The 26,170-nt window shown below is 37.8% G+C and overlaps 4 protein-coding genes across 4 annotated transcripts; 2 read left to right on the top strand and 2 right to left on the bottom strand.

Annotated features, from left to right (window-relative positions):
- Positions 1-1,716: 1,716 nt before the first annotated feature.
- Positions 1,717-6,035, bottom strand: dnajc16 (DnaJ (Hsp40) homolog, subfamily C, member 16; the record flags this gene model as incomplete). Its single annotated transcript, XM_079239074.1, has 14 exons — positions 1,717-2,161; positions 2,242-2,412; positions 2,501-2,590; positions 2,710-2,790; positions 2,909-2,985; positions 3,089-3,268; positions 4,011-4,194; positions 4,320-4,450; positions 4,540-4,698; positions 4,777-4,881; positions 5,001-5,185; positions 5,289-5,613; positions 5,715-5,781; positions 5,863-6,035. The coding sequence occupies 14 exons, from the start codon at positions 6,033-6,035 to the stop codon at positions 1,717-1,719; spliced, it is 2,373 nt and encodes a 790-aa protein (XP_079095200.1).
- Positions 6,036-6,853: 818 nt separating this feature from the next.
- Positions 6,854-10,052, top strand: casp9 (caspase 9, apoptosis-related cysteine peptidase). The gene is made up of 10 exons (XM_079239775.1): positions 6,854-7,111; positions 7,188-7,398; positions 8,210-8,293; positions 8,369-8,430; positions 8,561-8,737; positions 8,817-8,906; positions 9,006-9,153; positions 9,257-9,445; positions 9,561-9,670; positions 9,778-10,052. The coding sequence occupies exons 1-10, from the start codon at positions 6,980-6,982 to the stop codon at positions 9,880-9,882; spliced, it is 1,308 nt and encodes a 435-aa protein (XP_079095901.1). The 5' UTR covers positions 6,854-6,979; the 3' UTR covers positions 9,883-10,052.
- A 2,643-nt stretch (positions 10,053-12,695) lies between these two features.
- LOC306754433 (rhamnose-binding lectin-like) lies at positions 12,696-21,206 on the top strand (the record flags this gene model as incomplete). Its single annotated transcript, XM_079238452.1, has 14 exons — positions 12,696-12,745; positions 13,128-13,160; positions 13,246-13,305; positions 13,406-13,535; positions 13,670-13,779; positions 14,081-14,125; positions 14,219-14,351; positions 14,512-14,615; positions 14,698-14,727; positions 19,166-19,301; positions 20,186-20,295; positions 20,543-20,675; positions 20,905-21,008; positions 21,178-21,206. The coding sequence occupies exons 1-14, from the start codon at positions 12,721-12,723 to the stop codon at positions 21,204-21,206; spliced, it is 1,182 nt and encodes a 393-aa protein (XP_079094578.1). The 5' UTR covers positions 12,696-12,720.
- A 389-nt stretch (positions 21,207-21,595) lies between these two features.
- Positions 21,596-25,839, bottom strand: lrrc47 (leucine rich repeat containing 47). Its single transcript, XM_079238652.1, has 7 exons — positions 25,245-25,839; positions 24,472-24,930; positions 24,266-24,382; positions 24,051-24,166; positions 23,520-23,622; positions 23,239-23,328; positions 21,596-22,249 (listed from the first exon to the last, which is right to left on the bottom strand). Exons 1-7 carry the CDS (start codon positions 25,812-25,814, stop codon positions 22,025-22,027), a joined length of 1,680 nt encoding a protein of 559 aa, XP_079094778.1. The 5' UTR covers positions 25,815-25,839; the 3' UTR covers positions 21,596-22,024.
- Positions 25,840-26,170: the final 331 nt, after the last annotated feature.

Here is a 26,170-nt window from a genome sequence, read left to right as displayed (position 1 = left end):
TTAAGTATTTAAGCCAGCTGTGAACTTCCAACCATGCTGCTGACTTTGACCTTTGAAAAAAACCTAAAGTAATTTTTGGTGGATTTGGTTAATTGTTGTGATGAAGCACCTAGAATATCCAACAAAGCCATTTATTATTTCAAATGATTTTTAAGCAATCTCATAGAAAAACAAACCGAGAGTTCTTCTAAAATGAGTCATTTCTAATTTTGGTACATTAGAAATGTCTAAAATCAGATATACCCACCACAGATCATCACAGATTAAGGGAGCAGAGACCATTTGGGGCTGTTTTCTGGGTGATCTATGCCATTTCAGATTATAGGTATTTCTACTCAAATACCAACTGATTATGCTGCCAAACCCTGTAGATTAAACCATTAAATAAGGCAAATTCAACTTTGAATTTATTCTTTTAATTAGTAAACATACATGTAAACTGGATTGTATTACAACCAACAAGAAGATAAATGCATTGAAGACAAACTGAACCATCTCACAGTAGCAGATATCAATGTTACACATATATTTTTAAAAAACAACATATTTGGTAAACTCAAACATTCCCCTTAGCTCTGTAGTACGCTGTGATTCACACATCCTTTAGATAACAGGATTATGTGCAATATTTACACCAATCAGTACCTACAAATTGATAGTAATAGCTTTTTTTTCAAACTTTGTGCAAATAAAACACAAAAAAAAAACCCAAGCAAGCATTCACGGACCGACTGGAGGAGTTGACATAAGATGGTATATCAGTGAATCGCAATATTTTATTATAGACATACTAAAGTTTAAACACACAGGCTGCTGATTGCTACATAAAGCTACTGGCTAAATAAGGTTGTTAAACAGATAAGAGGCAGCTAAACAACTTGTAGCGGTAAAATTTCTCATGTAACCACAAAAAAAAAAAGAAAAAAAAGAAGTGTTTTGTTTTTCTGCAACATGATCAAGGAAGAGCATGGAGTACACCTTGAGGTCCAGGGTAAAAGGCATCATCATGACAGCAGTATGCTCTATTGCACAATAGATTCAGTATTTTGGAAATAATCTTCAACACAAAGAAGAAATAAAAAAAGCTGAGATGCATATAAAGGCAAACACATTAAATATTAGTTTCATGCATCTCTATTCACAGTATTCATCAGTGGAAGCTTTTTACACTGTCCAAACTGCTTGTTAAAATGCTTACATAGCTTTCAGGACCCTTATTTGCCATTTGTGCAATTCTCCAAAACAGACATGTCGATCAGGCCAGATTTCCCCTGCAGTCAGCCTCGGCTGCACAACAGGAAATTAGCTTCTCTCTCCTCAGGATTACTTATGCAAATATCTCAGTGTGAAAGTCTGAAAACTATGTTGTCTGCAGGCTTCATAATCTACTTCTGGTTGATCAAAAACTGACTCTACAGCCGTCATCCGGAACTGATACAAGTATAAGCAGGTGGACATGTGGCCACAGTGATTTTGTTTCATCTTTACAAGGCTGTAGCAACATTTGCCTGAATAAAATAACTAACAGCAGTTGAGAACAGCATGTGATGAGTCTGGAGGTCCAAAAAAGGACATGTCTCCCAGTAGTTGTACCTATTAAATATCATAAATGTTTAAAAAAAAAAAAAAAAAAGAGGCAGTTTCAGCCATGATTGTACATGAAACCATTTCAGTGCGATAGGAAATAAAATATCAAGTCTTTACTCCTCGGTCTGTTTATTTTGGGGTGATTTTGTCGAGTCCTGGCCAGGCTGGGACGTAGTAACGAGGCAAAGTGCCTTCCATGAGTCTTTCCATCCACAATCCAAGGCGGTCCAGTTTGTGGTGAATCTGCAGGGTGGATAAGCTGCGGGAACGACTGGATTTACGTGCTGGGTGATCGTCCCGGGAACTGGACTTTGATCTTGCCCCTGACGCCCCCCCTTCATCCTCAGATGACTTGCTATCCAGGTCCTCTCCGGTGTAGACAGGTTTAAACAGACACAGGTACTTCTTGTGGCCGTTTAGCGCCAGCACGTAACCGGTGTAGTCTATCTTCCGGTTCCCTCCATCCTCCTCGTCTGCATCTATCTGCATGGCATCCTGGGCGTACTCCAGCAGTGTTTTCATCCACTCGCTGTGCTTGTCGATGTTCAGGAAGGAGAAATGCAGTGTCAGGCTCCTGGGAATGAGTCGATATGACTGTAGCATCTATTAACAAAACTCAAACTTTACATACTCTGTATGAAATGTTTAGCTTACCCTGTGAAGGAATACACCTCTTTGGCGAACTTGCTGAGCAGGATGTTCTTGGAGGCGTTGGTGAGCACAAGCACTATGTTCATGTGTCCTGGCCTCAGCTTCACCAAGTTACTCATGTAGGTGATGTCCGTCAGCTCGGTCACCTCCACAAAATTCTTTTTAGGAGGACGACTGGAAGCCAACAGAAAAGCACAAAGCTTTAAAAACTGCACGGGAGTCCTACACTCAAAAGAAAGTTCAAATAAAAGCATTGTCCTGCCTTGAGGTGCTACTGGTCCCAGATGACCCATTTTCTGCTTTAGTTCCATCTTTTGCCTTTGGTTTTGTCTGCTTGTCATCACTTGAGTCACTGCAATGACAGGGAGAAACTATTATTTCTTTGTTTTTGTGGCTTTTTTTTAACTCGTCATTAAACCTCATTGTATATTTGAGCGAAGAAAAATGTGAGTGATGTAATGTAAAAGCAACCTGAAGGCCTGGATGACCACAGTTCCAAACAAGATGAACAAGGCAGAGAAGATGAGCGATAGAAGAGGCATCATCTCACGCCTAAATCATCAGCAAGACAGGAAAAAAAAAAAAGGTTTACTTTTTTTCTTTTTTTTTTTCCCCCATTGTGCAGTTTAGGTTTAAACGGATGAATTCACCCAAAACAAAACACACCTACCAGTTGTTGTGTAGAATATCATCAATGACTTCAGAGAGGTAATCGTACGATGCATAGATCCACCGGATAACAAACATCTACAGAGTCATGGCATGAGAAGGGCTTAGTAACAGCATATGTGGTTGGGATTTAAATATATGAGTTGTACATTGTGGCACAGATTACTCATAAAGAACATACCGAGGCAAATTCATTATTGAGCTCAGGCAGCACGGTGTCATGGGTGAGGATAGACGGGTCCTTTTGAAGTCGCTCCAGCTCCTCCAGTAGACGCTGCTTGTCTTCTTCACTGCCGTTCCAGGCGGTGACCGGCTTGAACAATGCTTTACCAGCAGCGTTACGCCTCTCTAGGATCACCACCTGAACGCAAGACCCAATACAACCAAACACACACAAAATAGAGAAAACAGATGAAAACGCTGCCAAACAAGAGACATGGATTCACAAAGTACTGTTAACAGTACAAAAAAAACAGTGTATCAAATCTTCAAACTGTAAAATGTTCCCTAAAATATTAGTTTTAACTTTGAATTTGATGCTAGTATGATTTTTTTTTTTTTTTTTTTTTTTAAAAGTTGTGGAAAATGATGGGCAAACTGTTAAAAAAAAAAAAATAAATAAAAAAAAATAAAAGCCATACATAAGGGAAAAAGATCAAATAGAATGCTAAACATGCTACAAGAGTTTCTGAGCTAAATCTACTGCTCTGTTGCATACTGAAAAACATTTTGGATATTAATAAATTAGTTACAGATAAAGGAAGCCCCACTTGTTAAGAAACTGAATTTCTGCATTTAGCAAAAGGCGGAAAAATATTTGCCTTGAAAACTTCAATAACAGTCTCCTCATTTACCAAATGCAGTTTTTAAAAGACAAGACGATGCAACAGAGTTTTAAAAATGCCACATCTGCAAGATGTTTCTGCAACACATTCAAAATGAGCTCGTGCATTTAAAAAACAATTTCTCAGTTCCAGCTTTTCATATTTTATCGTTGAACTTTTTAAACAAGATTTTAAATAGTTCACAAATCCTCAGATTGGGTTTCACAGAGTTGCCTAGTTTTCTGGAAACAGGATGTTAACGAACATGTGTGGACATGCCTGTGTTGGCGACTGTGAACTGTCCTTGTTCTGCATCAGGACGTCACAGAGTGGTTGCTGCAGCCTTTGGTACACATAAGCAAACCTCACAACTTCCCTGGTGTTGGTGGAAGCGAACGAGAGAAACGCTTGGTTCCTAAACGAAAACGTCTCCTCATCGCCTGTGATGAGCAGGACGCAGTATCTGAGAGGGACGAGATACATTAGTCTCTATTCTGAAAATAAATTTTAAATGGACACAAAAATTTGTTTGAGTTTCATATTTCTTTTCTGTAAAGTGAAAACAGACGGGAAAATATTTAAACTTGCTTTCTGCGTCTGTGAAACTGCTTGACGGGACAGAGTTCATCAAAGAGCTTCTGATTGACCAGCCGCGGCGCAAGGAGAAACTTGTTGTTCGACATGAACTCGTCAATTATTTGTTTTTTCATTCCTTTAGCCTGTGGAGATGCAAAGAGTAAAGAAAACTCAATGTTCATGTGGGTCAAATTCACAAAACTGAGAAGCGGTGTTGAAACGTTTAACTTACCTGTATGATATCAGCAGGTTTTTCAATGTTCTCTTTAAAGACCAGCATGGTTGGAGCGTAAGTGTTAATATTGAACCGTTTTTGCAGATTGGCAGTTTCTGAGAGGCCCTGATCCACATAGCCAAACTGTAAATAGTCCTTATAAGCAAAAGCTGTCAGCTGCAGACATACAAAGGAAGACAATTAACATAAAAGTCATGCCTGAGGACATTTTATTTAAAATATATAAGAACCTACTTTGTACGGTAGAGGAACTTGGGGCACTTGGTCGAAAAGAAGCACATGTGGCTTGTTGAGCTCATGCCAGCTGTTCAGGAACTGCTGCTCATTCTTGTCGTTGATCTGAAATACGGAAAAATGCTTGAGTTATCATGATGAATATAGAAAAACAACCCACATTGTAATGCAGTGTGAATCACTTATCTATATGAATTCACTGCTGTTAATGTGGAGATTTTTACCCGCTCCACGAGTCTCTGAGGAAGTAGGTCTTCTACAAATTGCCTCAGGTGCTCCTTTGCTACAGCATAATGGAAAAATGTCACTTTGCCATTTATAACTCCAAGTATGGATGGGGTGCGGTGAGCACCGAGGTGATTCGCTAACCGCCTCTCATAGCCAACATCCACTACACCTACTCCAACACCTGCAAAGACGGGACATTCATAAAGATGTCAACTCTCCTGAAACATCATTCTGAAACAAAAATGAGGCAGAGTTACTGAAATTTATTCAAGCTCATTCCAAACCTAGGTTCTCCATCTCCTGCACCACGTCCTTCCAGACAGGCTCGATGTGAATGCAGCTGAAGCACCAATCTGAGGTGATCTTTATCAGATATGGTCTAACATAGCTGTCAGGCACCACATCGTTGACGTACTGGTTGAAGTGCAGTGTGTACTTGCTGTCGGTGAAATCTCTGTGGTTCTTGCTGTTGAAGGGGAAGTTGAAAAAGGACTCATCAAAGTAAAAGCTGTCGTGGCGGTGGCCATAGCGACCACTGCCATATGGCTGGGTATCATCAGTCTGCCCGTAGCGGTCGTAATTGGCACGCTTTTCCTCACTGGAAAGGATCTACATTTGAAGTTAACAAATACCAATACAGAAGTCATGCTTCTGTCATACATAAACACAGAACACAATATGATGGTGATACAAAAAAAAGCATGACTAACCTCATATGACTTAGTGATCTTGATGAACATGTCCTCAGCACCTGGGTTTTTGTTTTTGTCAGGATGCCTTCAGTGCAAGAAGATAATCATTAGTTTAGAGCAGGGTGGGAATTATGGCATCAGTTTGGTGCCATGGGAGGATATTTACCACTCTTTAGCCAGACGCTTGTAGACCTTCTTGATCTCAGCCTGACTTGCACTGTTGCTTATTCCTAATATTTTGTACGGGTCCATCTCAGGCCCAGCGTGGGTTGATCTTGCCAGCAGCACAGAGTGGACCACCACGACAGCCAGCAACAGAGAAATCTTTGAGCCTGCCATCGCACTTATCTTCAACACATCCGCGCAACTATCAACATGAGGTTAAAGTGGATCGAGGATCTCCACTTCATGACAGATTTTAGATGGTTAATGAATCTCAGATACATGCTTGTACTTCCAAAATGGTGAAGACAGCCAAAATGGCATTATAGCAGGCTAACAACATAAGCTAGCAAACATAGGAAATATGTATCAACAGAGGGAGCTTTCTAAATCCGGAGGACGTTTCTAGCCTGTGGCATTAATGTTGTTGCTCACGTTGTAGCGTTTTTCTGTTAGGAGAGGTGGCGTTGCTACGGTGGCTACATCTGTCTCTCCACAACAACTGTACTCTCCGTCACCTCCAACAAATGTGGTCAGCCGGTGTTGTCAGAAACGGTCTGTTCTTCATCCCTGGTGTGTCAGCGATGTGTACATATCCGCAGCATCACACAGTCCCCCTCGCAACACTGCTGACGATAATCTGCCGCTGCAGAGCGGGAGTAGATAAGGAGGAGCCTGGTGTTGAAAGCAATTTCTGTAGATTGAGTACATCGTGATCGTGACACCTCTCCGCCCCTTTCCCCCCTTAATGTCCCACGTTTAACGTTTTACAGGCTGTAATTTTTTCAGCGTGATGTCGCTGTAAAACCCTACCCGCCCAACAGCGACACGCAGTGAAGCTAATCAAATGCACCCTTCATGTTGTTCAGTCTTAGTTCTGTTGACCAATCACAGGCAGCAATGATCTAAACAAGGAAGTACGTGATGAAACCTATAGATAAAACCGAAACTCAACAAAAAATACAGAGAAGACGCTCCCATTACTATTTTCTCGCTTTCGTAATAATGTTAAAAACAGATAAGATTTGTTTTAGTTCATAGACTAAGCCTGTAAAATTAATTCCTGAATGAAGAGTTTTGTTTCACACCTCTAGATCTGTAAGTAACCTGCTTCGTGGGGAATGGAGGAACAGCACAAGAAAATACTTCAGCGAAACAGGATCAATCTGGTGAAAGATTTGAATCCATCAAACCTCTGTGATGCTCTTCTGGAAAAGGGGGTTTTCACCCAGGACATGATCGATGAGATAAAGGTATGTAATGGGGTTAATGTGTGAGGGTGTTTATAATAGACTAATAAATGACACCCGTGACTGTATCTCTTGTCAGAGTTTTGGGACCAGACGGGACCAAGCCAGACAGCTGGTTCGGGACTTAGAAACCCGAGGCAGTCGAGCCTTTCCCCTTTTTCTGGAGTGCCTGGTGGAGACGGGTCAGCACGACCTGGCAAAGACATTACAGAATGAGGGTCCAGCTGTCACGCTTCAGCCGGCGAAACCCAAACAAGTAGTCCGACCTGGCCTCCAACCTCTTCCAGTTTGTAAGTGTCTGAAATCAAACTCCGTTTCATCCAGTGGTGTAGTGGACCCTCAAGAAGTTGGTATACTCTCAATTCTTTGCCCTTTTTTTTAAAAAAACAGAAAAAAGTGACATGTGAAACTACTCTATTTAGTTTACCCCAAGAATCCATCAGTATATTTGCTCCTTGTCACATAATTTCTGTTCTTTGGTTTCAGGGAGGAAGAGTTATGAAATGAGTAAACCAGTACTAGAACACAGACTGGTGAAAGGCAGACTCATAAACATATATAAATATATCTTTATTATGTCTATGTTCAGGCTAAAGTTAACACAGCTGATGGATAACTGCATAACTGCACCAGTGTAGCATAGGAAACCTTAGCTGAGCTGCTGGGTGATGTAGATACATGTGTAGGGATGTTTGTAATTGTAAAAGAAGCATCACAGGGAGTTTAGAAGTGAGTATACTCAATGCTGACTGAAAAAGAAGTGGATATACACCATATACCTGCGTATAGCCTAGACTACACCACTGGTTTCATCTTATTTCCAAACTTTACTATCTCTCAAGCAACATACACCCACTTGCAACTCTCCTCCCAATTCTCGCATACTTAGACTTAGACTTTATTTAATCTCACAGTGGAGAAATTCACTTGTTACAGCAGCATTTAGTGTGGAACAAAGTGTAAGAATCAACAGTAAAAAAATAAACATGCATCAAAACAAATATAAATATAACATACAGATATACACATAAGTACAAATAAAGTATTTTTAAAAAAAAACAAAAAAAAACCTCACTGTATGTTGTCTTGCTTGTGTTACAGCTTCTCCACTGGATGTGAATACGCAAAGCAAAGATGTTTCCCATGTCGTTCCCTTAGAGAGGCCTACCACTACTCCAAGTCCATGTAAGACATGTTGTTCTTTTAAGCAGCGTTGAGCCATGTAATTTCATGTTTGGCTAACATATATTGATGCCACAGCACCTGAGAAGGAGTACCAAAGACCAGGACCACCAGGCAGAACACGAAGGGACAGCATTCAGGTAAGAACTGTCTTTTGAAATGGGGACACTGAAAATAAATGTTATTTTTATGGAAACCGACTGCTTAAATTGCTTGATAAACAACATCAATCATTAAACTCTGCTCATTCTTTTTCTGCCTGACTACCAGAGCTATAAAATGGATGCCAGCCCATGTGGTCATTGCCTCATCATAAACAACGTGGAGTTTGACCCTCAAAGCGGGCTGAGCCACCGCAAAGGGTCCAACATTGACTGTGACAAGCTAGAGAAAAGATTCAAGGCTCTTAACTTTATTGTGGAGGTCAAGACAAACCTGAGACAAAGGGTAAGAATCTTTGCTTTTACTGTTTTGTTTAAGATGGCATGAAAGAAAGCAATACTAACCTGTTCCCTCCACGTTTCAGCAAATTAGACACGCACTGTCAGCTTTATGTAAGAAAGATCATTCAGAGTATGACTGCTGTGTGGTTATCATACTTTCCCATGGGACTGAGGTAAGATCCAGCCCGTTTGTCTGGTTCAGTAACCTTTTATTATAGAGTATAAATCCAGGTCCTATCTAAGAATATGCATGTTCATATTTATGTTTGCAGGTTGCTCACAACCGTTTTCCTGGTGCCGTGTATGGCGTGGACGGACAGCATGTTCCAGTTCAGCATATCACAAACTACCTCAATGGCCAGCATTGCCCTTCTTTACAAAGCAAACCTAAACTGTTCTTCATTCAGGCTTGTGGAGGAGGTAGGTGACACCAAACACTGTTCATTAACTCAAAGTGACACAGTTAATGACATGTGAAAATGTAAGGTAATCACTGATATGAGCCTTTGTTTTTGTTCTCAAGATGAAAGAGACACAGGCTTTGAAGTGTCCCCCGACGAGGCTCAGCCATCAATCTGTCGAGCAGATGACCAGATGGATGCCATCCCGATGTCATCCAGCAGTGACTCTCTGAGTACTTCTGACGAAACCGATGCCAGAGCCACTCTGCCCACCCCCAGTGACATCCTGGTGTCCTACTCTACTTTCCCAGGTGAGCTTGTGGCACAATATGTATTTATTTTTACTGAGAAATCTGAGAAATCCACTTAAGATATATTTAACAGACTTGTTTCATTGCTACCTTTTCAACTATGTGACAAATATAGGTTTTGTTTCCTGGAGGGACACTGAGTCTGGCTCTTGGTTTGTTGAGACGCTGGACCGCATTCTTGAGGAAAACGCTGCTACTGTTGACCTGGTCACAATGCTGATGGTGGTGAGCTGCACTTACCATATCCACATAAGATGGGTTCCTTTTTATACGTAAATATGTTTTTAATTTAAATAAAGACACGTTTAACTCTTCACTCTGCTCATTTTCAGGTGAACAATGAAGTGTCCCAAAATTCTGCGAAAGGGCTTTACAAGCAGATGCCTGGTTCCTTTAATTTCCTCCGCAAGCACCTCTACTTTCAAACCCAGACATAGCGGAAAAATTAAACTCTCAGGGAATGCGATTCTACTTTAGGACAAATAAAACAAACTCAGATTTTTTGTGACTGAGTTTACTGAATGATCTTTTCTTACTGATTTTTCTATTACTTCCCTGTTTCCAAATACTTCAGGCATTGCTCAGTTTTCTACATGAACTTTTTTGATGTATCATTTTGGAGTGAACTACTCCCACACAGAACAGTTAAAATGTAATAAGTAGAAAAAGCTCTGTGTATTCTTCTGTTTATTTCTGTGGAAATAAATGTGCATTATGAGGGGGATTGTTGATTTTCATTAAAAGTAGAAGCCCATTTTGTGCTTTGGCTTGTTAATTGTGCATTAGCAGTTTTGATATGATTATACAAACAAACAATCCAGTTCCTACAGATAAGGATAAATGAATGAAAAAGATTCATTCAACATTTGCAGTCAGGTGACCTTGACAGTTTTAATTTAATAATAATAACCTTTTTAGTTTGGCTGTCTGCAACCAGAGTGGCGGTGGTGGATAGGGTGCAGTGCTGGTCCCCTGGTGGATTTTTTGTTCCTCCCCTGGGTGCTTGGGCCTCTGCGTTACTGCCAATGCGCTGCCCCGGTGCAAACGGTTCCTTGGATGGGGTTTCCACGACTGGTCCGTCTGCACTTACCTCTCTCATTTAGATGTATCTAAATAGGGGGCTTGGAGGTATCTTTTTTATATAATGTGTCTGTCTGTGTGTTTGAGTCACATATTTTATGTTGGAAAAGCGCTTCATAAATAAAGTTTGATTGATTGAATTTCCTGTGAGAATCAAATTAGTTCAATATTAATCAATTGCAAACCAACACAGAGCAAAGCAGTTATTCAGAGTCATGGAATTAAATACATATTATTTTATCCAACACTTAATCTTTAGTGTTTTGGGTCAGGGGTTTTGTGTGTTTTGCACATTAGATTGTAAACAAGCTGCTGAATAATAAAAGGTATAACCTTAGTCTGCACTGTTTTATATTTTTGTGGATAGTGGCAAGAGTACATATATTCTTATACATAACTTCCATAAAATGTATTTACAGATGATAATATACTATTTATTTCTGCAGCAGTATATTGTCTGTAATTCAAAACAAACTGTTATACAGTGTCACAGAAGCTACTGTTGGCGTTATCTCTGACCTTGAAAATGCAACCTGTGGGTGGCATTACTATGATTTACATCAATTATATGATTAAATAATAGTTTCCGAGATTTAAATAACCACAATCTGAAGGTATTTCGAAGTCACAAACTTGAGATGGTGGGGGTACCTTATAGTAGTTGTTCGTTCTCCCCACTCCCACCAGGGGTCGCCATGTAACCAAGAAATGGATGCATTTTATTTCCATCACTGTCATAATAGTTTAATCAATTATAGATTTTAAGTTTAATTTTGTATCAAACAATCGAAAGTGTAAAGAACAAATTAAAAAAAAAAGGGAAAAAAAAAACTCAAGCCCTGCAAAGGGTGCATGGTCTTCCTGCTCACCTTGAAACATTTAGAGAATCTGAACACAAAAACACAAGTTAGAAAAACAGAGTCATGAAACTTTACAAGTGTAGAAGTTAAATAAGAGGCAAAGTTATAAGATGGGTTATGCCCTAACTGGTGTCTTCTTATTGATCTATTTCTATTTCTATTTCTATTTCTATTTCTATTTCTATTGCCTGGCCATAAAAAGTTATGGGAAAAGACACACCCAGAAGTCATATAAAAGATTTTAGTCTGTTTCAGATTGGTCAAATCATCGGCATGCATCAAGCAGAGAAAACATCTAAAGAGACTGCAGAGATGACTAAAACTGAGTTAAGAATTATTCAATGTTTTTTCTAAAAACTGGAAGGATTGTGGGGGTGTCTTTGAGAAAAAAAAGTTGTAAAAAAAAAATCCTAAATGATGGTGATTGAATATTTAGGCTATGTTTAGGGTAACTAAATGCATAACACAGAATATGTTTGTTTGACATTATACTATCATACACTCTTTGCCATCTTACTACGGATAAAACTGTAGTGTGATAATAATACTAATGTGTTCATAGCATTATGAAGAAAAAAAACAAATTTTTTAGATTAAATACACAGCTTGAAATAAGAATCAACCCATCAGTTGAGTTGTGTACAACTGTAAATGACATACTACTGTAACAGTACATAGATAATATTGTACTATATGTACCTGAACATAATGAATCTCCCCTGTGCATCAAGTTGTTCCTGTCTGCCTGGCTACATATTTTCATTGACATCACATCAGATATCATCCCATGATACATCAAGGAAAGTATCTCCTCGAGTGGCAAAAACATTCTGATCTCATTCCATCCGGTTTGACAGATGTTGATAACTATCTTAATTCTTTTTTTATGTAATGACTCAAGCAACTGAATTAGGACTATTAGTTTTATGGGGACTGACTATTCTGCAGTTGTGAGTGTAGTAAATTTTGTCTGATATGACCAAAGCAAATGATGATGTCATGAAATAGCAGATAACTGTATGCAAGCAAATGCTGCGTGTCCAAAAGCATTTGCAGTTTAAGTAATGTAGTGAGAAATGCTACGCTGATGTGTGCAAATGTTTGTAAACTTCAAAAACAGCCAGTTTCTGGCGGGATTTTTACCATTCCTCATGGGATTAGGGTGCTATTCTCCCCATAATAAATTACAGACAGTTGAACCACAGCCATGGGAATTAAATTCTGGTTTGTATTGCACAACTGACACAGGCTGCCCTAGATCCAAATGAATAAATACTGAGAGTCTCTATTCCCACCATCAGTCTTGCTAAAACAACCACCAGCTCCTGCAAAACCATGTTCTTCTTCAGCAGCACGCTCTGTAAGTATTAACAACATCAATAAAGCAGCTGTTTTATTCTTAATGGATAATCCTTTTTCAAACCACAGCAGAAGATAATTCTAATGAAAGTGAAGCCAAACAATTTAAATTCCTGTTGTTTTTTAAATTAAATTAAATAAAAATTAAATAAGAAAATACTTTATTAATTCATGAGGAAAAACCACTTTGTAGTAGGCTTTTAGATAATTAATTATTCGAAGATGATGATTTTGCCTTGTTTGGGAGGATGATGCCTGCTGCCAGGAATGATTCCTGGTACCTTTCTGGACTTAACGAAGCCTCAAACATAATGAGGATGTGAGGATGAATTATCTGCAGCATCTTGTGCGTCATGCATTTACCTGTCCTTTTTACCTTTCAGTGCTGGCAGCAGCCTGCCTGTGTGTGAAAGCAGGTAAATATCTGTGTTATGTGACAGAAGCATAAATGCAAAAATCATATATTTGATTAAATTCATACTTCTAAATCTCTTATACCAGGTTTCTTTAAAGAGACGGTTACCACCTGTAGCCCAAGCACAGTACATCGCCTGAGCTGTGGTATGGCTTCTAGCGTTGTGCTTACATTGATTGTGGTGGAACTAGCACATTTATTTAGTGTGTTTTTAGTTTAATAATTTCTTTTCTTTGCTCTTAACAGATTCAGATGGCATTATCAGTGTTGAGACATCCCTTTATGGACGTATGGAGAATGTGACCTGCACTGAAGGAAATGGGATTTCTGACACAGGCTGCTCTCCGGCGAGCGTCACTGATATTGTCAAGAAAAGGTAAACACACGATGAGACAGTTTATTTTGAATTTGCTTTAACTGTCATAACAAGTACAGCACCACTTTCATGTGTTGCATTGCAGTTTTGGTCTGATTGCATGAGTCCATCCTTTTTTTTTTCTTTTCTTGCAGATGTGATGGGAAAAGGGTGTGTGAACTGAATGACAAAGCCCTGGGAGATTCTGATCCTTGCAAGGGCACTGCAAAATATCTACACAGCACTTACACCTGCATCCCAGCATGTCAGTCTACATCAAGTATAAGCAAAGATACTGGAGAACATTTTGAAAATACTGACATACCATCTTGAACACATTAGGGATATAAAATAAAAAGTACAATCAAAATATTTGGTTTAGCTTTGACTGTTTTATGTGCTCTGAGCCAGTATTGTAGGATGCAAGTAATGCTGTCTGCTGTCTGGGTCTTTGTATTCATGTTGGTAGGTTTATCTATGTGCCTTGACATAACTGAGAAAGAAGGAAAAAAAAAACTAGCTGTGAGTATATTAGTACATTTTTAATGTGATTCATATCTCTACAGTTCACCGTGTGACATGCGAGCACTCTTTTGCATACCTGCACTGCGGTAAGATACCATTTTCTCTTTGCATGTAAGTTGAGTATAAAAAAGACCAGTACGTATTTACTTCTGCTACTCTGCTCTTTTTTTTTTTTTTAGATTACGGGCAGGTTATCTTTGTCTATGGGGCTGATTACGGACGCCGAGACATAACCACATGTGCGTATGGCCGACCTGCCTCACAGATCCAAGAGACGGCCTGCTCAAGCCCCACAAATAAAGTAGCAGACAGGTACAGTTTCTCACTCTTTGCCAACTCCTACTGAAGCCCTTAATAATCATCATATATTTGAGTTTGTGATCGCAGCAGCGTCTTTATAGGGACATAAACATCCAGATGTGATTTTCTTCTGAGCACGTTCACATCTGTATTTACACATCTGTGTCCATAGCTGCAATGGAAAAAACAGCTGCATTATTAAAGCAAGCAACTCTGTCTTTGGAGATCCCTGCTACGGTACTTTCAAGTACCTGGAGGTGGCTTATACGTGTCAGTGTATGTAGTCTTAATGATTTTACTTTAACCATTAAATATCCAGCAGAAATTAATCTTTTTTTTTCTCTTTTCTTTTTTGCAGATCCTGTGGTCAGCCAAGATGAATCTGTGTAAACATATCAAAATCACAATAAATGCATTGCATGATATCTATATCAATTTGACAGCAAATATTGTGTGTGACTGTTTTATTATTTTGTTTAAAAATCTTTCAACAAAAGTCTAAAGAAACGTGACAAAAAGCATTGTGGGGCTTTTGTGTCAGGAATATTTGCCCTCTGATTAAACTTCTGGTAATTCTTCCAGGAAGTCCAGGGACAAAAAAACAACAACAACTGCTTTGAATATTCCAGGAAATAAACAGAATTTCAGATAAAACACTGACATTCGACCTTTTACATGTCATAGCAGGAAACACGCAACAGTGGTTGTGATCATCCATAAAGTACAAGGTCCTTTTGTTCATTGTGAATTGTCAAGGTTTACTGTGGTACTATAAGGAACTGAGCCATAGTTGAAGTTATTCATTACACCAATGCTTTTAATACTGAAAATGTCAAAAGTCTGATGTTTCATTCATTTCTTCTAAAAGAGGCAGACATGTCCAGAGAAAAACCATACTTCATTAAGCATTGTGAGGAGGATTGTTTGGCTCCTAAAAGTCTGTGAAACCTTGCTATTTCTAAAATTTCAGCATAAATATACAGAAGGCTTTCTAAAGTAGATAAAAGAAAACCAATAAATAAAGACTGTGGCTGAGAAGAGTTTATTGGCTAAGCTTACATCTATCAAGACCAACACATCTCAGTCACGTTGGTGCCTGAGTGGGAGCACTTCCACTGCTTCCTTTTTTTTTTTTTTTTTTTTACAGCAATCGTACTTTCCTTCTTATAATCTGTATTGCATATAATTCCTTGACACATTTTGTGTCCTTCTGACTTGCACTGCGTTGTTTAATCCACTGTTCTTTGTCTATTAATAAATAAATCCTTATCTGGACTTACTAGTGACAAAACCTGCAAATCCTTTTAATTAATACTGTAAAAAAAAAAAACCTGAAAGGTGACTTTAAAGCCTAGCGTTTTCAGTTATCTGGATGATGGTAACATATGGTTTACTCAAACCAGCAACAACCCTGAAATTAGGTACTGGAATCTATTTATATGAAGTGGGTGGTGGGCTTTTTATGTGATTTATCCATATGAGTTTGTAGAAGTTTATGAATAATTTGGTGTGTGTTTTTATGTTTGGGTGAAGGCTTATTTTTAAGTTGAAGTTGAAATTATTTTGATTTGAGTTTTAATCTAAAGTTAATAAATAAATAGTAAATTAAATAATCATTGTTTTTTTTTTGTTTTTTTGGTTTTTTCTTTTTCTTTTTATAATTATCCCTTCAAAACCCACCCTTTGAAAGACTGGGCAGAAAAGTCACATTTTTAAAATCTGAAGTCTTTATTCAGCCCTTTAACAAAATCTGGATTTTTTTTTTTAACTATTTATTTTTTTGGTGTTTTCAACATTTATTACCATGCAATAGGTCAAAATGATGTAGTGTAATCTTCTGCTGAAAAACTAATCAAATTAATTATAGACGTTGTAGTTAATTAATCTCAATTAATCACATTTTATTCGCATAACAAAATTTGCCCCAAAAAGCAACAATTTTTTCAGTTAGGTGGATTTTAATGGATTAATAAATCAAATAATAGAAAAAAAAAAGAGATTGATAATGTAAACTACAACTCTAATTTATTAGAGCTCCAGTTATTTTCTAATTAGGAGTCTGCAATATGTTCCAGTAATTTTAACTTTATAAATGTTTTCATCAACATTCTTTATCAGTAGACGTTAATATCTGACAGCAAACCAGGACAGGATCAGGAGTAGCAACTTCAGTTTGACAATGCAGCAGAGATGATCACCTCTTGCTTTGACTGCAGCATGGGGCTGCAGGAGGAGTGTGTTCTTTAGGACGGGGGAGGGAGTCAGAGAGGGCCCTTTGCATCTGCTGCTAACAGAGAAAAGAAAACTACAAGTTCTTTGAATGTTACTCACCAAGAGTCCATGATACCTCCAGAAAAAGGCGCTAGGCTTGTTGATGCTCACTTTGTCTTTAAATAAACTCACTGAGTGTCATTGCCGTACGGAAATTGTGCTCTGAAAAAGGTTCTGTGATTAAATGAGTTCTTTTTTAACATGTTAATTTTTCAGTAATTAATTTATCATAATCCCACCCCTAGTTTGTGGGATTAAGCTTTTAGCTATTTGTCTCATAACCTTCCTTTGTCGCTTATACTGTTCCCAATCAAAAGAAACACTTGAGTAATAAAAACACTTCAAGCAAACATTTGGCATGGAAAGGAATAGATTCAGGTGCTCCACCTTCAACACAAACAGAACTGTCTTTTCAAGGAAATAAAAAGGAAAAATATAACTCGACAGAGACCTAAATGAGTCACCTTCATGAGTATGTGAGAGGTGTAAAAATAGTTTGGAGACAATAAAATTTTGCAACTTTGTGTTTATCTTTTTTTTTTTTTTTTTTGACAGCTGGGTGTCATTTAATGTCAGTGTTCAGATTTATTTCCTTCTCTCAGTTTCTTGGTAAGAGGAGTTTGTATCATTGAGATTTTTTTCTTTTCAATTTTTATTGTCTACATACAGTCCGAAAACTCATCCGCTCCTTTCATTGTTTCACCTTTACAGTAAGGCATTGTAGGTGTGGTTAAACAGATTTTTTTCACATGAAGACGCAGATGCATTACATTGAACCTTTGTTTAACTTTTGACCAAGTGGTATAAATACAAGCGCTTCTCTCTCTGTTGCCATCAATCCTGCATTCACTCAATACTGGATCTTTTACAGCCATGCCATCCTTCAGACTCAGCAGTGGACTGTGTGAGTACATAAATGACTGATACCTAGGACACATAATTGGGGAATCATGTAGGAATTTGTATGCACATCCGCTTGCTTGTATTTGCAGTTTTTAACTTTGCTACAACTAATTAAACTGCAAGTGAAAATGCTTGTTTCTGCTCCTGTCATTGAATTTAGCCTGAATCACTTTGTAGTTAAAGGATATATATTACATAATATTAATATTATGTAATAATATTACAGAATATTGATAGTTATATTGATATTATACTAAATGTTTAAGACTAGCATTACAGCAACTTTGGTTTTTTTTGTTTTTTTTTTTTTATAAAAATGTAATTTAACAAATTAATTTTCTGTTTTTTAGTGCTTGCCACATGTTTCCTCATTGCATCAGGTAAATGATCCAGAAAAAGAAGTTTGATTTTCATCCAGCACAAGCTGACCTCTGCTTATACTTGAATATTTTTCATTTCAGTTGCTTCCACAGAGCGGGTCATAAGCTGTGATGACGTCTACAACGTTCAACACATAAGATGTGGTAAGACTGACATGTTCTTTGTTCCACATAATGATATATTTGGTGTTTCCAATTGATTAGTAAAAGAAATAAGAAATGTCATGTGTTAAACTGACAGTTCTTATAAACCTTCACTCCCAGTTTTTAATAAACCCTTAAAATGTGTTTTAGGTCAGTGGTTGTCAAACTTTTTCTAACATTGTACCCCTGTAGAATAGCTTTTCAGCCAAATACGTGTAAACTAGGGGTGTCAATTTACATTTATATCCCAGCCTGGGCAAAATGATCTTCCGTGGTCTGGACTAGTGAAATAATTAGATAATAACCTAAAATAAAAACTTTATTTTCTGCTTTGTTTTAGTGCTATGAAGTAAATCATCACGATGTTACATTTAATGCAACTCTCATTTTATAAACATTATGAACAACCTCAAATTTCTTGGCAAAAAGAAGAGTAGTTTAAAAAAAAATAGCCTCAGTAACACATTTAGATAATTTTGTTGTTTTATTTATATGTTTTAATTTAGTTTTATATATATATATATATATATATTTATGTATATATATATATATATATATATATATATATATATATATATATATATATATATATATATATATATATATATATATATATATATACATATATATATATATATATATATATATACATATATATATATATATATATATATATATATATATATATATATATATATATATATATATATATATATATATATATATATATATATATATATATATATATATATAATGGATCTACAAAATCACAAAATATTTTATCACAGGTACTTAGAACTAAAATTATTTTTACATTATGACATTATCATAACATTATTTTACATTTTACATTATGATCAAGGATGTTTTACATGTAGATACTTGTATATTTCCAGATATGTGTTGGAAGGCCGACCACCAGAAATTATCAGAAAAAAATCATCAGATCTATTAAGTAAAAAAGATATGAAAGATGTCAAGATAGCACCCTCTTATTTTTTTTCTCTGTACTCCCTGAATTGTCTCTAGTACCCAAAAGGGTATATGTATATGTACCCTTGTGAGAAACACTTGAAGTTGTGGCATTTTGTTCTCCTGTTCCCTCATTTTTCTGTTTGTGTGGAACAGATACCGGCGTGATTAGCGTGCAGTCATCTCTGTATGGACGTGCAGACCGTGAGATCTGCAGTGAGGGCAGACCTTACCAGGAACTTGACAATACTGAATGCTCTCAACACGGCACAGTGGATGTCATCAGGAGAAGGTACACATTACCTGTATAGCAACAAAATGCATGGCCACTGCTGGAAGTGAGTCATATTACATGGCCGTGATATGGAGTAAAAATAAAATGTCATAAAAGTTATTCAGGTGTGGTATTTACCATATCTCATAATCATTCACCAGGAGAATGTAGACCAGTGGAGATGGAGTGTCCTAGTTTTATTTAGAATTTTAAAAAAAGGTTTTACACCAGATTAACATATTAATATGTTATCAATAAAAGTCAAACTTTTGTGAGAGAAATATTTATTTTCTTTACTTAAAAGAATTAATTATACTGTATCTTTTTTGACCAATACTATTCCATTCAGTTCAGCTTTATTCATGGCACCACCTTACAACATTCAGAACACATTACAGACTCATGTTTATCTTTATTATGCTAAATGCTGTATTAGTGTTATTGTCCAATGTCTTCAAAAGACATCAGATCCATGGAAATTCAGTACAATCTTCATTTGAGTCAAACTGAAATGATTACCCTTAACCTGGCATTAGAAACAATCATCTGGGTACCAAAGAGTGGACTCTGCCTCTTGTATAATAGCAGCTGGGATAGTCTCCAGTTCTTCCATTGATCTGATCCTGCACTGGAATAAGCAGGTATCGCCAGTTATTGGGTGCATGGATGGATGGCACCAAAATAAGTCTATAAATATGCGCTGAAACAAGGAGGAGTTAGGATCAGCCATGCCAGACAAAAAGTGCACAATGTACACTACCAGTCAAAAGTTTGGACACACTTTCCCATTGGATTTAATGGTAGTTTGTCCAAACCTTTGACTTGAAGTGTATATTGAGTTTTTTTTAATCCAATAATAGTTTTCCTTTCACACTTCTAACTTCTCACCATCATTCCTACAGGTGTAATGGGAAGAAAGTGTGCGAGATCAAGACGAGTGTTGTTCACACCTCTGATCCCTGCAGTGGCATCTTCAAGTATCTGGAAACTAACTACACCTGCTTACCAGCAAGTCAGTTACACGTTTCCATGAAACTTAACAGTGAAGCAAAGCTGCACATCAGCCTGACTGAAACATGTTATTTGTTTTCTTTATTTTCACAGATCACATCATTTTGTGTGAGCACTCTACTACAGACTTATATTGTGGTAAGATTTTTTTTTCTTTCAATTAGCGTGGATCGGTGTGACAAGCAAGAGCATCATGTCTGTCTTCCTTACATTCTTGTGACTGTGCTACTTTTACTCCTCTTGAACAGATGAAGGCCAGGTTATATTTGTCTACGGTGCCTACTATGGACGCACTGACATGACCACCTGCGCTTACAAAAAACCCACCACTCAGATCGAAAATGTTAGCTGCAGTTCCCACACAGGAAAAGTTGCTGAAATGTAAGCAAGAAACTCTCTCCGACTGATACAGAGCAGAGAAGCTTTTTTCTTTGAGCTGCAACACGAATACATACACAGTGAATGAGCTTTTAAGGTCAAATCAAAGATACAAAACAATTTTATATGATTTATAGTTAAATTTAATGGAAAAAGTGTGTCTGACTGGTTGCAGTAAGGTGCACTGAAGTCTGTTTTTTTTTTTTAATCCTATATCACTCTGCATCCACAGGTGCAATGGAAGAAACAGCTGCACCATCAGAGCAAGCAACTCAGTGTTTGGAGATCCATGTCGAGGCACGTTCAAGTACCTGGAGGTGGCTTATGTTTGTGAATGTAAGTAACTTAAAGTGGCTGTTATATCTGCAGTAATCTGGCGATGTGAAAATGTGTGTGGCACATTGAAAAATGATTAAAAGTATGTTCATGAAATGTTTCTTGCATACATCTGCAAAAATACTTTAAAAATGTTTCTTTAAACTGATGATGTTTTGTTCTTTTGCAGATCCTGGACTCACACCAGAACAGTTTTAGGAAGCACTTTGAAGTTAAATCCTATGACAAACATTCATGAATAGAGACCACAAAATATCCTCAAATCTCATTACAGATACAAAATAATGCACTATTATACAAACAGGGAATGCTAAGACTCATAAAATGTTTTGCTGAAGTGTTACTGCAAAGGGCAGAATGTCCTTTTTTCTGTGTTTCACAATCTAGTTTTAATATGCAGGAGAATTTAACTGTTGCACAATAGATCTTGGCTCTGATTCTTTGTGTTTTTAGGCAGGCCTTTAAAACCCAGTTTAGCTAAGCCTCTGACCTGTAGCGCAGACCATAATACACCCATAACCAGAGCAGCAACATCAATTTTTCAAAGAAGAAATTCAAGCTAACCAACAAACAACAAGTTTAATCAAAGGTAAAGTTTATTAAACTCCACTTAAATGTTACAGGTGCTTTTTCAAAGGCAAACTGCTGAGCTGTAACTTGAAAATTAGCCAAAAAATCTGCAAACGCTACAAAACTGGTACAGGTGATCCTAATTGACAAACAAAGCCGTGACTTTTAAGCTTTGAAATGGTACAAAAATAAAAGATATCCAGAAGTTATTTCATGCTTGGTGTGCTCCGGGGAAACGCCTTAGCTGACATGTAAAAAGCTATACAGTAAACAAAAATCTGCATATTTGTTAAACCACATTTAACATTTTCCTGCAATTAAGCCACTGGATGATGTTTGCGCCGCAAGAAAAAGTCTTTTAATTAAAACCTAATTTCCAGATGATTAGCCTATCAAAATGACTAATTGTTGCATGGGAATGGATGTTAATATAATCTGAAACACGACTACCAAATGACGGTCAGATTGTTTATTTCTTTGGAGAGGTCTGTTTTTGATGGGTAGACAACTTTCAGGTTCCCGTCTTGATCCATGGTTCGGACCTGTTGGATAATCAGTTGGCTAGAGGTGTCGCTGCTGGCAGCCGGCTCCGGTCCACTGCCGTCAGCTTCCCCGTCTGAGACCGCCTCCTCCTGATGTTCAGCTGTGAACTTATTCAACTCAGCCATTTTCTGTGAGGAAACAGAGCTCACAAGTTCAATGCATAGAGACGAACTCTAAACTGGTTTGAGAAATGAACTTTTTCCTAAATTAAATCTGTTTTCTGTGATATATTTAACAGAAAAAAATTCTCTTTTTGATGAATTTATTGTGTAAATTAAAAACCCATTGACCAAATGCTTAAAAAAGGTATTATTTATTCATTTTATCACATATAGAGTTTTAACAGGTTATAACCAACCAACTTGCCAAGAAAATATGTTGTAGAAATTTTGAAAACTGCAGCACTTCTTGTGTTATCGCTATGATTGTTGAGCTGTAGCAAACATTATATGGAATATGTGAAGCACTGTCAAATCTTATCTGTGTGAAAATAAATCGTCTTTAAAAAATGAAGCAATTTATCATTTTGAAAGCCTGAAGTAGCTTTGGCAGCATTTTACTTTTTTGTAAGTTCACTCCTTTTTGAGAAATTATCTTCATTTCTCCAAAACACTCTGTTCTTCCAAAACTCTTCCCAAGAGCATCATCTTTTCCAAAGTTTAAAAAAAGGCTGAACCTTCACTCTGGAACAAAATGTGTTCATTGCAAATGAAAACACAGTTTTAAAAAATGGATTCTACTGTGCAATTTTCTTCAGGATGTCTGGTAAAGACTGATGTAACAATTGTTGAGATGATGCGACCTTGATCTGATGAATGCAGAACATTATCTATTTAATGTTAAATCATCTGTTGACATACTTTTCCTTCATTAACTAGGAGATACATCACTGTGAAACTGATCACAGTGATTAATCTGATCATGAATGCTCCTCTGTTGCCACCTTCAGTATAAAATACGACCACATATTTGACATATCCTATCGACAATATCTGCTGCCACTTTCAAAAGTTCAGCCTGATTTGGTCCAACAGGTGGTAAACAAGAAACAATATTTAGTAAAAGAGGAAAAACAGTAGAGAAGAGCAAAAAAAGAAGAAAAAAAAAACAAGATTACCACAATAAGAGCATCCATGATATCTTTGCAGATCTGCAGGCTGGTCGCACTCGTCACCTCTAAAAACAACTCTGTGGTCGTCTTCTTGATCTACATAGGAAAGAAGATGTCCTTGTTTTTCTTATATCATGAAAATACACAAAATTGATGCCAGGGGAAAGGAGGACAGTATAAGACAAAACATAAGTTGAATTGCATGACAGATATAAAACTGTACTCATACGACCCAATGAGAATCACAAAGCAATTATGGGAAGCAGGAGGAAAATTTGTGCACACACCTTGGTTTTTTCACTGTTAGTGATTGGTGGGAATGAGATCACATGTCCCTCTGCATCCACAAGGCAGGGGTAGAGTGGTTTTCCTTGCAGAAGTTGCAGGTATCTTTGAAGAAACAAACAGATTGACTGATAGATAGAAATGAAGCATAACAATATTTTCTAAATGTGCTTCCTTTAGATGCTTAATTAACAAAAAAAAAAGGGTAAAATTCTGCACCATCATGGCCGCCAGCTTAAAACACACTGTCAGCTATAACCTTTGACTTGCATGTTTCATATGGTGTCTGACGGGGATATGCTGCTGCTTTGTCTTTATAATGCCACGCTTCTAACTAAAATAGTAAGAAGTCATGGAGCACTTTATATCTGCTCCTGCACTGAATTGACTCATACTGCCCTCATGTGTCCAAACAAAAGCAGCAAACACGTTATAGAGTTGTCTTTATAGCTTTAAGAATAATTTTACATCAGTTTAAATTTCTATTTCTATTTCTGACAGGAGCTAGCCATTTACTGGCAGGTCATACTGACTTGTGGAGGCCTGTGACATTCTGCCTCTTCTTCTGCTTCCTCAGCTCATCAGCCTCTAGATGAAGTTGTCTTATCAGCTCGACGGCCGTCATCTCCCTCCGACCCAGTGGCACAATCTGAAAGATAAAGACAGAACGGACACCACAGCTGAAGAAAATAATACTAGACTTAATGAGACTTTAGTGAATGGAAATCATCATTCTGCAGAAACACACCTTCAGCTGGGTAGGTGGCTTTACATCGTACACCAAAGGACCTTTGAGAAGCTGTGCATCATGAGTTGCAATGGTTGCAATTGTCCTTTTACCACATAAATCATCATGGAGCTTTGTCTGCAAAACAACCTTATTAGTCTCAGGCTTTTCTCAGACTTTTATTAGTATAGACTGCTATTAGTGTCATTATGTATGTTTGCCTTTACCTGAGCCATCAAGAAGCGTTTGAGAGCATTCCCAGACTTCAGGTTCATACCTTTAACCATGCAGCACACCAAGTACGGTCGAACATCTTTCACCTCCGCACTCACTTTGATCGTGAGTGCTGTAGGCGCGTCTGAAATGTGGAGGACCCTCACCACCATCTTATTCACTTCCTCCAACTCCTCCTGCTCCTCGTTCACCTTGCCCTTCTTCTTCCTCTGCTGCCTTTTCTTCTTGTCAGCATTGCGCCCTGCATCCCCATCGCCTCCATCCTCTACGTGTCTTCCTCTGCCTTTTCCTCTGAGGTAATCTAGGATGGACTTGGTCTGACAACCGTTGACCATCTTCTCCAGACGTTTGTCGGTCAACTTGTTGCCTTTAAAGTTGATCTCCTTTAACTTGGGGCAGTCGCTCAGATCTGAGGGGATCTCACTCAGCTTGTTGTTGGAGATGTCCAGCACCTATGAAGACAGGTATTATAGGATAACAATTGCATTATCTGATTTTCACTAGGAGTGTGATGATATGCTTTTGTCTCGATTCGATTCCGATTTTTTGGGTGCCAATTCAATTTAAATTGTGATTCTCACAATTCTCCGATATTGAATAAAAGAGATTATAAAAGAGACTTTAAAATACACAACAGCTGCTGAAATAAAACAAGAGTTCACGTCTCTTGGGTGGAGTTTAACAAGTAAATAGGTTTAGTTTAAACAATTACACACAACAATACATATGTCTTTGGTCAAAATACATGAGATTAAGTTTTGCACACCTTTAGAGCTGACAGCTTGCAAATGTCTCCACTCAGCTCTCCGATCAAGTTATCAGAGGCCACCACGGTGCTGAGGAGGTCCAGCCGCTCAGAGTACAGGTCAGGGGGGAAACCAGTGATGCGGTTCTTGGACAGGTTGATGGTGCAGAGTTTGGTGCACTGGCTCAGTCCGTCCGGGAGGACCTCCAGGTTGTTACAGCTTACATTGAGCGAGTTCAACTCTTTTAACTGAGTGATTTCTTCTGGCAGAGCTTTGAGGTTGTTGACTGAAAGGTCCAGGACCTTTAGTGACTTGAGGCTGCCGATAGTATTCGGGAAAGAGGCGAGCTTGTTTCGACACAGGATGAGGCTTTGGAGGCTGGTCAGATTTTGGATGTCCTCGTGGATCTCTGTCAAATTCGGGCACTGGCTAACTTCCAGATAATTCAACAGCTGCAAGGAATAAATAACCGAGGTGAGTCCCCCGTTTGAGGAGATTCTCTGGTCAACTACAGCGCCCTGTAAAACAAGTTCACGTCTCTTCTCTGTTGCTGCTTTCTCAATTTCGGGCCATTTCTCCATGTCATCCATGCTGCTGCTACTGCACAGAAAACTGTTGAAGCTAGCGCAGCTAATCAGCTACCCTTCTTCCGCTGAAAATTTTCAAATTAAGTGAATTTCAAAGTAATTATTCTGTTAATCGGTGTTTGTGGTAGAAAAAAAACACTAACTTCCTCATTTTTTATGGTCATGCATCTAAATGTAACTCGACGTACTTGAAAGGACGTGCACGTGTATTTAGGTCGCTGATATATTAATTTATGTTAAGGTGGCAACACGTCATGTTTTTATTTTGACAATATGGCCAGCCTTTTTCCGGGGGTTCTCGCAAGGATCAGGAAGAATTGGAAAAAATAAAAAAAATAAAAAAGGCCTTACATATTATT

Source organism: Telmatherina bonti, assembly GCF_933228915.1.
Source record: "Telmatherina bonti genome assembly, chromosome: 4".
Lineage (NCBI taxonomy): Eukaryota > Metazoa > Chordata > Actinopteri > Atheriniformes > Telmatherinidae > Telmatherina > Telmatherina bonti.
Note: the sequence above shows the minus strand (reverse complement) of the source record. Positions and strands in the feature narration are given on the sequence as shown.

Bases quoted from the DNA above. Each gene is read 5' to 3' on its own strand.
- casp9 (XM_079239775.1), top strand. From the start codon at position 6,980: ATGGAGGAACAGCACAAGAAAATACTTCAGCGAAACAGGATCAATCTG. The intron at 7,399-8,209 runs GTAAGTGTCTGA...CTTGTGTTACAG, and splicing joins CCTCCAACCTCTTCCAGTTT to CTTCTCCACTGGATGTGAAT. The intron at 9,446-9,560 runs GTGAGCTTGTGG...TGACAAATATAG, and splicing joins GTCCTACTCTACTTTCCCAG to GTTTTGTTTCCTGGAGGGAC.
- lrrc47 (XM_079238652.1), bottom strand. From the start codon at position 25,814: ATGGATGACATGGAGAAATGGCCCGAAATTGAGAAAGCAGCAACAGAG. The intron at 24,383-24,471 runs GTAAAGGCAAAC...GTTGTTTTGCAG, and splicing joins AACGCTTCTTGATGGCTCAG to ACAAAGCTCCATGATGATTT. The intron at 23,623-24,050 runs GTCAGTATGACC...GTTTCTTCAAAG, and splicing joins AATGTCACAGGCCTCCACAA to ATACCTGCAACTTCTGCAAG.